The sequence below is a fragment of the Engystomops pustulosus genome, chromosome 10 (genome assembly GCF_040894005.1).
Source record: "Engystomops pustulosus chromosome 10, aEngPut4.maternal, whole genome shotgun sequence".
NCBI lineage: Eukaryota > Metazoa > Chordata > Amphibia > Anura > Leptodactylidae > Engystomops > Engystomops pustulosus.
The window spans coordinates 17,442,248-17,457,889 of record NC_092420.1 but is presented as its reverse complement, the minus strand read 5'-3'; the positions used below and the strand labels follow the sequence as shown (position 1 = coordinate 17,457,889).

At 44.0% G+C, this 15,642-nt stretch overlaps 1 protein-coding gene across 1 annotated transcript in view; it reads right to left on the bottom strand.

The window, feature by feature from the left end:
- ADAMTS9 (ADAM metallopeptidase with thrombospondin type 1 motif 9) overlaps positions 1 to 15,642 on the bottom strand; it is a 167,702-nt gene that overhangs the window by 89,033 nt on the left and 63,027 nt on the right. The window contains exons 15-16 of the mRNA XM_072128981.1: positions 10,572 to 10,689; positions 8,827 to 8,922 (exon numbers count right to left, since the gene is read on the bottom strand). Coding sequence (XP_071985082.1) covers positions 8,827 to 8,922; positions 10,572 to 10,689 — 214 coding nt within the window. The remainder of the gene's footprint in view (positions 1 to 8,826; positions 8,923 to 10,571; positions 10,690 to 15,642) is intronic.

The following is a 15,642-nucleotide window of genomic DNA, read 5'->3' as shown; positions in this document are numbered from 1 at the left end:
TTCTTTGAAATAACTGGTTGTAGCAATGACGCAGAAACAGTTCCAGTACTGAGAATCGTGAAGACGTGAGGACATGTCATATCACATGAAGCCAAGTCGGCGTTAAAGGGATAGTTTGAAAGAGTACCATAGCGGTCAGTCTAAGCTTTTTAAATCTTTGTTGACTGCAGATAGGTTGTAAATTTGTTTCAAAATCTTCCATTGTAAAGTAATCTGTGCAATTTTGCACAGACAGCAGTGCTTAAGTCAGGTAATGTAACATTTCCATGGTAAAAACTGTATGAAAGCTTCCAGGACTTATAGAAAAAGCCTGTGAGTCCGACTGCCCTCACACAAAAATAGAGCCTGTGAGTCCTGCTGCCCTCACACATAGAGAAAGCTTGCAAGTCCTAATTCCAATGTCCACATGGAGAAAGCCTGTAAGTCAAACATACTTTGAGAATGCTGTAGCTACACTGATGCAGAAACATATCTTGTGTAATACCTGATCCGAGTGGTTTCTAAAAAAACAATTATACAATTCAGGACCTTGGGAAAGCTGGGTGCTGCTGGCTGTAGTACATAAACACATTACATGGAACTTCCTGAACAGTACAGTCAGGCATATCAACCTGAGCTGGATTACTCTTAGACAGCAGCTGGAGGATGGTGCAGCGATTGATTACTTCCACCTGTCAGGGACAACACAGTGATTATTCTGGGCTTATGTAGGGCAGGAAAAGGCTGGAGCCGTGCATAGTTAGGGTAAGAGGAGAAGCGCCGAGGCGGCCACAGGAGTGACAGAGCCTCATTATCATAATTTTATAATTGTTTTTTCAGCAAAACCACTCAGCTCAAGGATTAAACAAGATATGTTTCTGCATCAGTGTAACTACAGCATTCAATAGGTATGATTGCTTCACAATGCACAAAAGCAAATGGTAGATTTCCTTTAAAGACTTGCATGATGTGACTCAAGACTTGCATGATTTGTTAACAGACTGCCATGACACCGGCAATTGTTTAAAACATTAATCACACCTGGGCGCTTATTCTGAAGGTGAATGTGGCTTTCTGTAGGTATATAAGGCTCCGCCCCTTGCAGTCTGATTTGCATGTCCATAAATACTGCTGGGGTCCTGGGTTTGAATCCCACCCAGAGCAACATCTGCAAAGAGTTTGTATGCTCTCTCCGTGTTTGTGTGGGTGTCCTCCGGGTACTCCGGTTTCCTCCCACACTCCAAAAACATACTGTTAAGTTGTTTAGATTGTGAGCCCCTGTGGGGACAGGGACCAATTTTACATGCTTTGTGTAGCGCTGCGTAATCTGTGTGTGCTATATAAAATAAAGAATTATTATTATTATTAATTATTAATAAAATGATGGTGTCCATCATTTGTAGCCACATAGATATGCATCTGCTCCTATATTGGACCATTATTGGATTGGGAGACATTTCGGAGCTGACAATCCCTTTAATAAATTACTTTAATTTGCTTATATTATTTACTTCCAGCTCAAAGCCACTTACTGGAAATATTTTTTATTCCACCCACTTTTAACAGGATTACGGATTAATGGCCAGAGGGACAAATAATCTAATTCACTGGTTCCCCAGTGACGACTTCCCTCGTCTATGGAAACATCCGAGATCCTAATACACATTGACAAAGCGTTTTTTTCTCCCTTTTAACCCAAATCTTGTGTGTGCACTCTATTTACCAGGCCAAATTCTTAGCCGAGAAGCCGTTTCCTGAAAGCAGCGGTCTCCTGCACAACTTCACACTAATGCGATTACTTAGCTAATTTCCTGAGTTTGCTTGTCTCCCTTCCACCCTTCACATGGCCGCGTTACTGTGAGAGCTCTCCACACAAGAAAGCCGGGGCACAAAAGAAGCGTCTTTGAAGGGGACGGGGGAGCTAACATTTAATAGAGCATTGTTAAAAACAAACTGAGGGGGCCCTTTAAAGTTCACGGAAACTATCTTTAGAAGTCAAAAGTTTTTCAAGTTTTGTTGTGGTGGGAGGGAGACTGTACATCCAGTGACTTAAAAGGGCAATCCATGTGATATCACGACTATGTGCGATTACTCATAGGTCACCTTCACATGCCAGGGTTTTGGTGAATATCTAGATGGAGTCCAAAGATCCCGCCAACACTATTGGGTTTCCGTTCATTGCTCTATCATTGAATAAGAGACTTTTTCATCTGTCCTTTTGGGCATTTTCTACATTGGAGATTGCTAACATTACATCCAACATAAAACTTAGCCTAAGCCATAACTATGAGTAGACCAAAAATACGAAAGATGTCCATATTTTGGCCAATAAACCTATTGCAGTACCAGTTTTTGTTGGCTCACGAATACTGACCAAATTGTGCAGAGCAAATCACTGAGGTTTTAGCACTCTGGGGGCCCCAAGCTCCATATCTTGGGGTCCTCCAATGATTAAGTCCAACTCTTGATGTAAAGCGGCTCTACCCAGAACTCATCTCCTACTCTCAAGTAGGAAACTAGTTTGAGTGGAGGAGGATAATGGGGCTGTGATGAGGGCAGGTCTTCATCCCGCTCCTTCCTTCTTCCCTAAACTCACTGGACCCCTGAGCCCCATGGTCTACAGAGACCTGCACTGTTGAGTAGCATGTGTTATAGGGAAATCCACTGCTAAGTGGCTGGTATTCTATCCATATGATTTGCAACCAATGTCAGATACCTAGAGGTATCCTACACCTGGCACTCCAACTAATCACAGGTACATGGGGGCAGCACATTAGTGTAACGAGTTTTCACTTGTGGTGCATCATCTTGGGCTGATGATCAGCTGATCATAGAGATGTAGAGGTGTCGATCCTCTACAAATCAAATACAGGCGGACACCCGACTTACAGACAACTCATAGTTACAGACAGACCCCTCTGACCTCTGGTGAAGCTCTCTGGATGCTTTACTATAGTCCCAGGCTGCAATAATCAGCTGTAAGGAGTCTGTAATGAAGCTTTATTCATAATCCTTGGTCACATTACAGCAAAAAACTTTTAAACTCCAATTGTCACTGGGGCCAAAAATTGTTTTGTCTTGATCTACAATGATAAAATATACAGTTTCGACTTACATACAAATTCAACTTAAGAAAAAACCTCCGGACCCTATCTTGTACGTAACCCGGGGACTGCCTGTATTGATGACCTATCTTAATTTTGAACATCTAAAAACCCACTTTAAGTAATAACATGCAGAGAATTCCAAGAGTATTGTCACTGGACGATGATAAAGCTATTTTCTGCTGATTTGCTAAAATTCTGTGGTGACTCCTCAACAAAAATCCATTGCAGGTTCTAAATAGGAACTCCAATGATAAACAGAAAATTAAATTCAATTGCTAGAGACCCCAGTGATTTAAATAGGAACCTAGAAGCAAATGTTCACTTTTCCTGCAGTGCCTCCACTGGCACAATGAAGCATTACAACCATGGACCTCCAGAGTATGAACAATTCCATTTGAACAAATCCTCACTTCATTGCATCTAAATTCACTCATTTGATGCACAAAAACAAATAAAAAACACCCATACTATGCATAAGTTACAAAAGGCTTCCTCGCAGAAGTATTTCTTATCTGGGAAGCCCCAATCTTTATATTCTATAGATGTAGACTTTTTAAAAACTTTTAAAAGTCCTCCAAAGAAACTTATTTATTATAGAAGTAATCATTTAGGCCACAAAGTGCCAATTTGAGATCTATTAATTTAAATTTCAACATTTTTGTTGAACTTGTGTTTTCAGGAATCCCCCCCCCCCCCATGGAGTTTTCACTTCCACCCATTGCTTTCAGTGTACATTCTGTATGCGCACACACGGCATTGGAGTTAAGAGTAAGGGTTTGGCTGGTAGCAATCATTGTTATGCATAATCTTCTAATTAGTCAGTGCTTATGGAAATTAGTACCAAATGACCCATTCATTTGCAGCATATAGAGGCAACAGAAAGGAGTAATGATCTCCTTCCCCTGGAGAATTATAAGCATAAAGCACTGATCAATTAGATGTCATACAAAAACTAAGACTACACTATAGAAAAGCCTCAATCTGTTCTTAAAGTAACACTCCAGGCTAAAACTTTATAAACATGTCACTCAAAGGAGGTGATTGGTTTATTCAGGTCTTATGTATGACAATTCCTTGTTGGTAGAAGGATCCTTCAATGATAAACCTGAAAAAAGGATAATTTTACTAAGACCACGGGTGGGGATCGGTTGTTATCTACATGAGGAATTAAGTGTAAGTGTGACATTTTTCTACAGTGCCCCTACAGGGGAACTGAAGTATTACACAACCTCTAGTGCACATGTCTATGGAGTGGTCAGAAGGAACAGGTGTATAGAAGGTTTATGGCCAATAAGTTTTCTCATCAAACTAGCGCCCTACTCGACCACAATCATACAGTAACTGGTTACTTTGGATGCAACCTAAATACAGAAGACCACCTGCTGAAGAAAACTATACCATTGTACGGTCCATCTTGGATCAAAAGACCACCTTTTAGAAGACCTCTTTTCAATAAAATTTTGGATGATCATCTCAAAGAGGTCTTATTGTTTTGGGTTTAGGTTGGTCAGGTTTATTAACCACAAAGCCAACCTGATCACACATGTGATTGTTACTATATAAAGGAGACCACCCCCTATTCCAGACCAGATTTCCATTTCCACCATGTATTATGTACATTGGTCACTTCCCTAGAAAAGACCATTTTGGGAAGTCAGATAACGCGTTGAGTTGTGGTGTGTAACACCGGTCATACATTAGATTACAGTCAACCAAGTCTAGATGTCTGATCTTGTATACTATTTGTAATGGCTTGGTAGAGCCAAGTGTGAATATTTATGGGATGGTCTGGAGAGATCAAGTGTTCTCCTGTGTATGGCCAGTTTACTCGTCATATCATCATCCACTCAGAATCATAGGTCCATCAAGTCCCAAAAATACTCCTACAGCTGAAGGCAAAACACGTGAAAAGGCTGATGCCAATTGGCCCATGGTAGAGGGAAAATTCCAATCCCGACTCCAGATTTGGCATTCTTTCATCTGTGAGTTATTTCGGTTCTTTGATACCAGCACTCGGATACAGTGACCCTCTTTCTAACGACATCCATACTCAGAACAAAACTTTGTGACTCAAAGTGAAAGAAAAATTCCGAGAAGTCCTTCACACAATGCCGTGTTCATTCTTCTTCCCGCCTCAACACGAGGGAGAAAACTCCTCGTCTCATGGGCGGCCCTTCACCCCCAATGAGTCAACGTTTCCTCCACAGACCTGATGACAATGTTAAATTCCTGCCCCAATCTCAGTAAGAGACTGTGAAGTTCACCCAGAACGGTCACGCCCGCTCGCTGAGCTGTGAAATAAGCGTATGCGCGCACACTTCCAAATTTGCATCTATATAGTCGGCGTATAAATAGCAGATCTCTACAAGTGCTGGGCGGCGGTAACAAAACTTTATTTTATTCATTGTTTGGTGGGAAGGCGATGATGAAAGAGCCTATTTTTTCAGGCTATGGCCCTGGTTGTGATGATAAATCTGAGCTCCTCGAGGCTTCGCGCTATAGATGCCTCCCCAGTGCCCTGTTTGCAAATAGTTACGGTTCACATTGATTTCTTATTCATAAACCTGACTTTAAGAAATGCATTAGGGCACAAAGATAGCGATTTTATAGACCAGAGACAAAAGCGAGAAGATAAAAGTGAAATATCAAGGACTGGGTAATACGGTCCATTATATGCAGTTCATTTATACAATAACGCTGTCTATAGGAATTTCCTACTCATATAATGCCAATATGCTCCATAAAAAAATACTGGCTGCTTAAAACAGTGAAGTTTGCAATCTAATTATTCCATCTTAAAGGGGGTTTCCAGGTGGAGGATACTGATGACCTATCTAGGGGATAAGAGGCCAATATCAGATGGAGTTATCCAATACACAACAACCTTGATAGTCATCTCATACTGGCCGCTGAGGTGCCGGAAATATGCAGTGTACAGAACAGCTCCACACATGGTGTAATGGCCGTGTTGAGTTACTACAGCTGAGATTCAAATAGCAAAAAGGGGTTGTCTAGTTGCAATAGGGGATAACTTGCTAACTGATGGGGTTCCAGTGGTGGGACCCCCACAGATCACGGAATGGGGTTGTGTTGAACCCCCAATAGAATAGGGGACTAGTGGAGCACTATAAACAGTGAATGGAGTGACAAGGCATATTTTTCCATTCCTTACAACCAATTCCCAGTCTCTCGATCCATTGGCATCCCAATAATTACCAAGTTATTCTCTATCTTATGGCTAGAGGATAAATTCATGTGGCTAGACATCCCCTTTTAGTGGAGAGACATGTAAAACAGATGTAAGTTAAAAATGAGGTAGTTTTGAGAGTCTAAGTAACTTCAAAGTAAAAAAAAAGGTACTTTACAGGTTTACTTCGCTATCTACAAAAGACACTGTACACATAAGTAGAAAAAGCATCATAAAGAGAGGGTTATGTGAGACTTGGATCCGTTAAGTTGTACATAACTTTGCACTTGTTGTCGGTCAGGAAAAATAAGAGCTTTGTGCTGAAATACTCTGTGCTGCTAGCACCTCCCTTACATCCAGTACCCTGAGACAGTCCTGATAAACAACCGTATTGGAAATAATTGTAGTAATTTATTAAGTTTGGCACCAGGATAAGCGCAAAGCTGCCAAGATATGCAATGAAATCCCTGCCAATATAACAATGTATACACAGCAAGATTTAGCATTATTACTCATCATCCTCCTATTTTTCCACTGTGGACTTAAAGGTGTTATCCAGGCTACTAATATTGATAAGATGTCTATAGATTAGGTCCTCAGTATCAGATTGGTGGGGTCCGTCACCCTGCACTCGCACAGATCAGCTGCTAAACAGAGAATGAAATAGGAAGTAGATAGCTCCATTCTTTCTCTAGTGGATGATTTGGGTTCTTACAGCTTCAAATGAATAGAAACTGATCTTCGGTACTCAGGTCTGACCACTACACAGAGAACGGCGCTGTGTGCTTCCTGATCTATTCTCCGTTTAGCGCTTGATGAGACCCGCTGATCTATGGGTGCGTGGGGTGTTGGACTCCACCAATCAGATATTAAGGAGCCATTAAATTGATATCATGTCAACATTTTAGTAATATTCCAGCTGATATGTCGGCACAGTGAAAATCCTTCCTAATCTGCATGGATACGGCTTGTGTAAATCTCTCTCCGAACATGAAGTTTGTGTAACTACAACAAGAGCTCGACGTGAACTCTCTGCACTTGTCGAATGACAAGAGGCAACAGGGAAAAGAAAAAGGCAATGTCAGTCTGATTGAAGGGTCTGATCTTACGGACAGATAGCGGAGAGACATCATCCTAACACAAACAAGTCTCGGAGGAGCTCGGAGCGCCGGTGACAACTACTCAAGGTGTTAGCGCTTCTTCTAACCTCACAAGATGCAGAATGCAGGCTGAGGACGAGCCTTTACTAGGAGATCATCATAAGCTGCTGGATACAGAACAGACCCACATGGTTTACAATAACAATTTATATTTCACCGAGGAGCCAGAGTCTGAATTTAGAGCTGATACAAGAATTGCTTATAACAGAGGACATAGTTTACTAGAGATGGAACAGAGAAGGGATTGTGAAAATTAATAGGACACCTTTTCTTTGGCCTTAAAGGAACACAGTAGGAAGAACTGAAAGTACATTGTGGTAAGCCTAGTGTAGAGCCTGTGGGGGTGGAGCATGACAAGTACTCTCTGATTGGTGCTCTATGAACGGCCCCTGAGGTGCTGTGATAAGTACAATACAGAGTATACATTTTGTCTTGAATGTTATTTTTACAAAAGGAGGTGGAGGTGAAATTTTGGTTAAGTTTTAATTTCAAAAGCATTCTACTAATTTTTGGAAAGCAATTGGCCACTGAGGGTAAAAACTCTTATCCATTTCAATCCATACAGACAGCCGTGCCTAATCGTGACCCTACAAGACAACATATAGACAACTATATCCAATGGTGACACTACATGAGGCCATATAGAAAACTATGTCCAATGGTGACCCTACAAGAGACCATATAGAGAACTATGTCCAATGGTGAACCTACATGAGGCCATATAGACAACTATGACCAATGGTGACCCTACATGAGGCCATATAAACAACTATGTCCAATGGTGACCCTACATGAGACCATATAGAGAACTATGTCCAATGGTGACCCCTTGAGGCAAGTCGGGCAGATCACCAGCCTCACAAGTCCCAGCTTAGAGCTCAGGGTACATCCTGGACATCCTAGACCTATAAAACAATGTCTAGTTATAATTTTGTAATTAGCCTGATATCTCTTATTTACATATAAGCTAAAACATTCATGAACGGGGCGTGGTGAGCCCACTAGGGACGGGTTAAGTGAGCCATTGGTTTACTGAAGGGAGACGACTTCTGTCGCTCACGCAAAAGAGCCGGCTCTTCATGCCGGCTCGTTTGCAAATGACCCTTCACTAATAGGTACTCTTTTCACATCTATGATACCGTGCTAAGCTACACATTACACATCCTATTATGTTGTGAACACCCCTTTAATGAGAGCCTGTTGCCATGAACTAGTGTACTTTGTGACATGCGTAACTCGTAACCATGAAAATATGAGGCGGTAAAACGCAAATTAACTTCAGCAGGAGAAAATTATTTATAAGGTCTAATGAGAAGACTGGAGCGTCGGCCAAGACTAAGTCACAGTCTACACACAACATTGTCTGCTGAATTCGTACACAGTGTGGTCTCACCAAGGTAGTTGTCATCTTCCGGCTTCCCTGAGTAGCTGTGCTGCCGCACATCGATGTTAGTAGCACCGGCTGGAATACGAACCACGGTATTGTAGCCTGGGAAGCACAAAGAATGAATCGCACGGTTAGTTCAGATTAATGGACAGGATGTTCCTCACTTCTGCCAAATGCTTGTAGCATCACATCAAAACACAACTTTCTATGTTTACAGAGAACAAAGGAGGAGAAGCATGGCCGCCCATTGTGTTATGCTTACTTGACAGAGACAATCCACGCGGCTGTGTCTGAGACGTCTCTTCACAGCTCATTATATCATGTTCCTCTTGATTTTGGATTGTCTCCTAGAGTTGTTTAGGCCTCGTGTAACTACAGCACTACCCATCCCAACATGATCTGGAGGCTGCATGAGCTCCACTACCTGCTCTAATATGTTCAAGGCTTCTGAAGAAGGAAGATTTATTGAAGTTTTTATAGTACTCTGAATGAATGGTCACAATTTGTCACACAGGGTTTAGGACAATGTCAGATTGGAATGCCAATGGTATGAGGCCCATGTCAGTGTCCTGCTGTCTAGTCCTTGTCTCTGACTGTCTTTGTTATGGGGTCCTGTCAGTATCCTCCTGCCATGTCCTTGTCTCTGACTGTCTCTGTTATGGGGGTCCTGTCAGTATCCTGCTGCCTAGTCCTTGTCTCTGACTGTCTCTATTATGGGGGTCCTGTCAGTATCCTCCTGCCATGTCCTTGTCTCTGACTGTCTCTGTTATGGGGGTCCTGTCAGTATCCTGCTGCCTAGTCCTTGTCTCTGACTGTCTCTGTTATGGGGTCCTGTCTGTATCCTGCTGCCTAGTCCTTGTCTCTGACTGTCTCTGTTATGGAGTCCTGTCAGTATCCTGCTGTCTAGTACTTGTCTCTGACTGTCTCTGTTATGGGGTCCTGTCAGTATCCTGCTGTCTAGCCCTTGTCTCTGACTGTCTCTGTCATGGGGTCCTGTCAGTATCCTGCTGTCTAGCCCTTGTCTCTGACTGTCTCTGTTATGGGAGTCCTGTCAGTATCCTGCTGCCTAGCCCTTGTCTCTGTTATGGGAGTCCTGTCAGTATCCTGCTGCCTAGCACTTGTCTCTGACTGTCTCTGTTATGGGGGTCCTGTCTGTATCCTGCTGCCTAGTCCTTGTCTCTGACTGTCTCTGTTATGGAGTCCTGTCAGTATCCTGCTGTCTAGTACTTGTCTCTGACTGTCTCTGTTATGGGGTCCTGTCAGTATCCTGCTGTCTAGCCCTTGTCTCTGACTGTCTCTGTCATGGGGTCCTGTCAGTATCCTGCTGTCTAGCCCTTGTCTCTGACTGTCTCTGTTATGGGAGTCCTGTCAGTATCCTGCTGCCTAGCCCTTGTCTCTGTTATGGGAGTCCTGTCAGTATCCTGCTGCCTAGCCCTTGTCTCTGACTGTCTCTGTTATGGGGGTCCTGTCAGTATCCTGCTGCCTAGTCCTTGTCTCTGACTGCCTCTGTTATGGGGGTCCTGTCAGTATCCTGCTGCCTAGTCCTTGTCTCTGACTGTCTCTGTTATGGGGGTCCTGTCAGTATCCTGCTGCCTAGTCCTTGTCTCTGACTGTCTCTGTTATGGGGTCCCGTCAGTATCCTGCTGTCTAATCCTTGTCTCTGACACTTTCTGCTGTGAGGTTCCCATCAGTAGTCAGGGTTTCTAGGAATGACATATTCAAAAATAACCCTTGGCCATCCAGATACTCACCGTAATGTACTATGTTATATGTTCCAGCTATGGTTTTGCAGGATGAGTTGTCTCCGCCACAAACACCACATTTATCTCTTCTAGCTTTTGAGTTTAGGACGTGATCACAACCAGCTTGCTTTAAAAAAAAGATATTGAGAAGATCCATGAAAAGAAGTCTTGAGTTACAGCCACTTACATAGAATCATTACATAATGGCAACTAAAGGCACCAGAGGGACCCCCAAACACTTATAAGGGGATCCTAAGGGTCCTGCTATCTGCTTTGCTCTCTGATGAAGACCCAAGGGGGGATTCATTATCCTTGTGGTAATTGCCTTTCTAGGCCTTTTCAGAAGTACAGAGTCATAAAGTCCATGCAGGTTCCACTTGGGATTTAGGGTGAAGGATACATAACCCTGTAAAGATAATCTCTAAAAGGAGAATTAATTCCTTCCTGAACTGCATCCATGGCCTTTCACATTATTTCCCATTTATTTGCAAATTCCTTACCCAGAATCCTCACTAGAGACTCTGTACACCTGAAAAGCTGGCCCATAAGGAGATTGAACTCCTAATATAAATTTGGACTCTAAATCTCAGTCGGAATTTTAGACAGTCAAAAATATGACCATAGACTGTAATTGTAACCTTAGTAATGACTATCCCATCTGTTCAAATCTGCAGTGGCGCGGGCGCAGTGCGTAGATTTGGCCTTCGGGGTCTGTCCTCTCTCCAAATATTTGGTGGAGGTGGTAAATGTACAGAACCCTCTAATATCCAATAATTCTTAAATAGGTTTTAGGGAAATATATATAATTTACCAAAAATAATTGGATTATGTGTCAGTGTTTGTTTAGTAGATGCCTGTAGATGGCACTGTTGTTACTAGGATCCACACGATGGTCTGGTCAGTGACAAAAACACTTCCGATTTTTTAAAAGTCAGAAAATGAGGATCAAAAACATGGAATCTGAAATTTCAAAATACTTCTCCTTTAAATTTTGCATAAACAACCCTGTGGCATCAACCCAGACTCTTAAAGTACATATTGGGGCTTATTTACCAAGGGTCCCGCGGCCGCATTTTCAACTTTTCGGGGATCGCGCCGGGGATTGGGTTGCACATGGTCATTTTGTGACACAATCGCCCCGGCTTTCACGCAACACTGATAATCCGACAGATTCGGACTACGCACTGGATTTAACAGTTCAATTTGTGTCGCAAGCCATGCACTTACATGCACCAGGAGGAAGATGGTGAACTCTGGTGGACCTGAGCGGGGAAGCGACACATGCAGGATATGGGGCACATGATCTTCCTGATGGGCATTCCGGCGAACATTCCGGATCAGGGATCGCACAGGGACCAGGTACGTAAATGTGCCCCATTAAGTTTTTAATTTTTATAAAGATTTCAAATTCACTCAATAAATACAAATTCAGTAATTACTTCTTATATTGTGGCTTCATCATCCTTGCCCTAGCCACTTCATTAAAGGGATAGTACATTTTAAGTCATATTGCTTGTGTAATGAAAAGTTATACAATTTTCCAAGAGAGTTTCTGTATCTATTTCTCGTGGTTTTCTAGATCTCTGCTTGCTGCCATTCAACAGGAAGTTTCATTGTTTACTTCCTGTGTATACAAACCAGACCATGGGCATGTGATGTCACACAGGTGCACGTTATGTATCACAGTGAGTAATCAGAGCTGCGTGATATAATGGGGCACATTACTAAGGGTCCAAACACCGCATTTTCATCGGGTTTCCTGACTTTTTACCCTGAATTGCCCCAGGTTTTTGGGGCACGCGATGAGACTGTGGCACATCGGTGCCGGCTTGCATACGACACAAATCGGGAGGGCGTGGCCGTCGGAGAACCTGACTGGTTCACACAAACCGCGGAATTTAGATACCAAATTGTGTCGCAAGATCAGCACTCACATGCACCGGGAAGAAGATGGTGAACTCCGACGGACCTGAGCGGGGAAGCGACAAATGCAGGAAATTGGACGCACGATCTTAGTGAATTGCGGCAGCTCCGAATCCTCGTCGGACAATGCACCTCGGGGATCGCAACGGGACGGGTAAGTAAATGTGCCCCAATGAGCTGTACACCTATGTGAAATCACATCAACCTGTTTTACCCAAAGGAAATAAACACTGAAGCTTCCTGTTCAATGACAGCAAGCAGAGATCTAGAAAACAGTGAGGAATTAACAGATGGTGGCAGACTTTATTTCTACGCATGCGCAGCGTTTATTCGTCGGCTGCAGCGAGTGCGCTGGCTCGGGGACAGGAATCCCTGCGGTGGAGGTGGCACAAAGGGGGAAATAATGGCAAGTGCTAGCAATAACCTACACTAGTGTGGCACAGACACCCTGATGAATACCCCTGTCTGTTCTTTATTACAAGCTATTGCAGATACAGCAGTATCAGACTACACAAAGGTTCACTTGTAGTCTGTAACCATGGAGGCCCAAAGGTCTGTTTTACTACTTTTACTTGCAGACACGATGGGGCAGATTTATCTTCTACAGGTTTTTGGGTAGTATGTTGGTGACTTTTTGGGGGGAATTGGGTATTTGAACAATTTTCACACCTTTTTCCAGCAGCGCTGGAGTTCACCGTGTAGCAGTTTCCTGGTTTGTGCCTAATTTGTCTTTCTATTTCTCCTTCTTCCAGATGTTTGCACCTTATTTAACATTGATTTGCGCCTAAAAGGGTGCAAATAATTGCGCAAAAACACGCCAGTCCCAACCATGGTATGAGTGCACCTTTTTTAAAATTTGCGCCTAAAAAGTCTCTAAAAAAATCAGCATTTGACAAAGAGTCGAATGAGGTGCAAAAAATAGGCAATAATTTTTATGAACAGGAGCAAAAAAAAGCTGATGCAATGAGCAACAAAATGACTTCATTTGGGCCCAAATTAGAAATTGAATAATAGTCTGGAAAAGTCATTTTATAATTTTCTCTTAGCATTTGTGATTGACATCAGGGGTAACTCGCCCTCACGACTGAACGGAAGCACAATGGCTCTTTTCAGAGGACAGAACAATTATGCCAAAATTTTGAAAGATCGTTCAAACAAAAGACTGAAAACACTGCAGCGCTTCTGTAACTTTACTGCTCATAAAGGAGAGCTCCGACAAATGAAGAGAGAAATCTGGACAAAGGGAAGAAAACATCACACACCTGAGACCCTTCCATAAGAGAACATAGATAGGATCCATGCAATTACCCTGATTTACTCATCATGGATGATCCCTTTAAGAGCAGCAGGACACCCAGATAATGTTATAGACTATCTCTTATCTCTTTCTCTTATCTATCTACCTCATATCTATCTATCTATCTATCTATCTATCTATCTATCTATCTATCTATCTATCTCATATCTATCTATCTATCTATCTATCTATCAGTCTCACTCTATTGTTTAATTATTTAGTTTATTCAAATTTGGGGCCATATTTCTCATGGCTGGCACGCCTAGAATCTGGTGTACAAGCTATGAAATAGGCACAATTCCGGATGCACAGCAGAGGAGTGGGCCTTCCTGCCCCGCACCTACGCACTGCCTGTAGCCTGTGCCCGTTCAGGTGCAAGTTAGGGCACATTTCTATACCAGGTCAGACCCTGGCGGTGCAGAAGATCACAGCTGCCCGCCAGGATTTATTTGGAGTCCGGGGCCTCCTGATCGATTTGGCGGGGGTCTGGGGGAAGAGGGCCCACTTATGATAAATTTGCTCCTTAATACCTATCTATGTTACATTGGGGCTAATGTATCATTGTTTTTGAATGGTACTTTAGCACCTATACACTCCTGCGTAAAACAAGTCACACATGGCTCATGTTTTTAGCATTTATCATTTTTATCCAGATGTTTTACAGCGACCTAGGTTGATCTGTTAATTCACATTACCTGCCTCCCTGCCATCAGCTTGTAGTGAGTCCCAGGAGAGGGGCATCAGCAGGCAGTGCCAGCTTGTGTTAGTCTCTTCTCTTCCATACTCATGCAGCTCCCTCCCCACTTTCTGTCATGTGCATGGAGCGAGATTGTGTGGAGTAGAGGAAGAATGTGAGCGCGGAGCCTGCTGCAGGTGGGCGGAGAGCGGGTATGACTAGCTGGGCTGGACGGGGGCTATAGACTTTGGGTTGAGCTTATTGACAGGAGGAGAATGCAAGTTAGGTGATTGGGGTTTCAGATGGGGGGCGTTGGAGGAGTACTAGTGGGCTAATAAGGGTTGGCAGGAAGGGTAAGCCTCATTCTGGCCAGAAAAAATTTTGTGGACCGTGGCGACGAGTTGGTGGGACGGCCACAGATATGTGGGAACCGGCGACAGATTTGTGGGGAACGGCGACCAATTTAATTGGGAATGGCAGCGTTGGAGGCCTTGTTGGCGAAGATGCGCGATGAAGTGGAGGTGAAGGGCCCTGAATGTGTTGAAGATCAGTTAGCAGCGTGGGGGTCAGGAGGCCGCCAGTGCGATTGAGCCCCACACCTTCACCACCCCGGGAGCCTTACTGGAGTGTCCGGAGGGGAGTCCACCCGGGAAGAAGTGGGACAGAGCGGGGTCAGAGCCAGCAGGAGGCCGGGATGGTCAGCGAGGAGTGGTGGCGGTTCATGGCAGTGGCTTGAGGAGCAGCGAAGATGGAGGCGGGAGGATCCAAGAAGAGGCGCGAAGGCCACGACGCGGTGTTCAGGAGCGCTTCCACCAGGTCGACGGTGAGTAGTGGTGGGCAGCGTGAGGCAGCCAGGCGTGGTGTGAGGCTGCGGGCAGTTCGGCTGAGAGGCGGGCAGACGCCCGACGGAGCAGCAGTGGGGGCCTCCTATTTCAGCTGCCCGATGCCAGGCCAGCGGCCTCGGGCTTTCTGTAGTGCAACCTGGGGGGAATGTTGATGTATACCAGGGTGTTTCTTCTGTGTTTTTGCAGGAGAGAGGTGGTATGGACGGGGCAGTCCTGGAGGTTCTGCACCGGGCCGTTGGCATGGCAATGCCAGGAGGAGGAGCGGCACTGGAGGCAGTATTTGGACCTGAGGTTCCAACGGTTATGAGACAGTCGGCGGGGGAGTGTAGACCTACACCG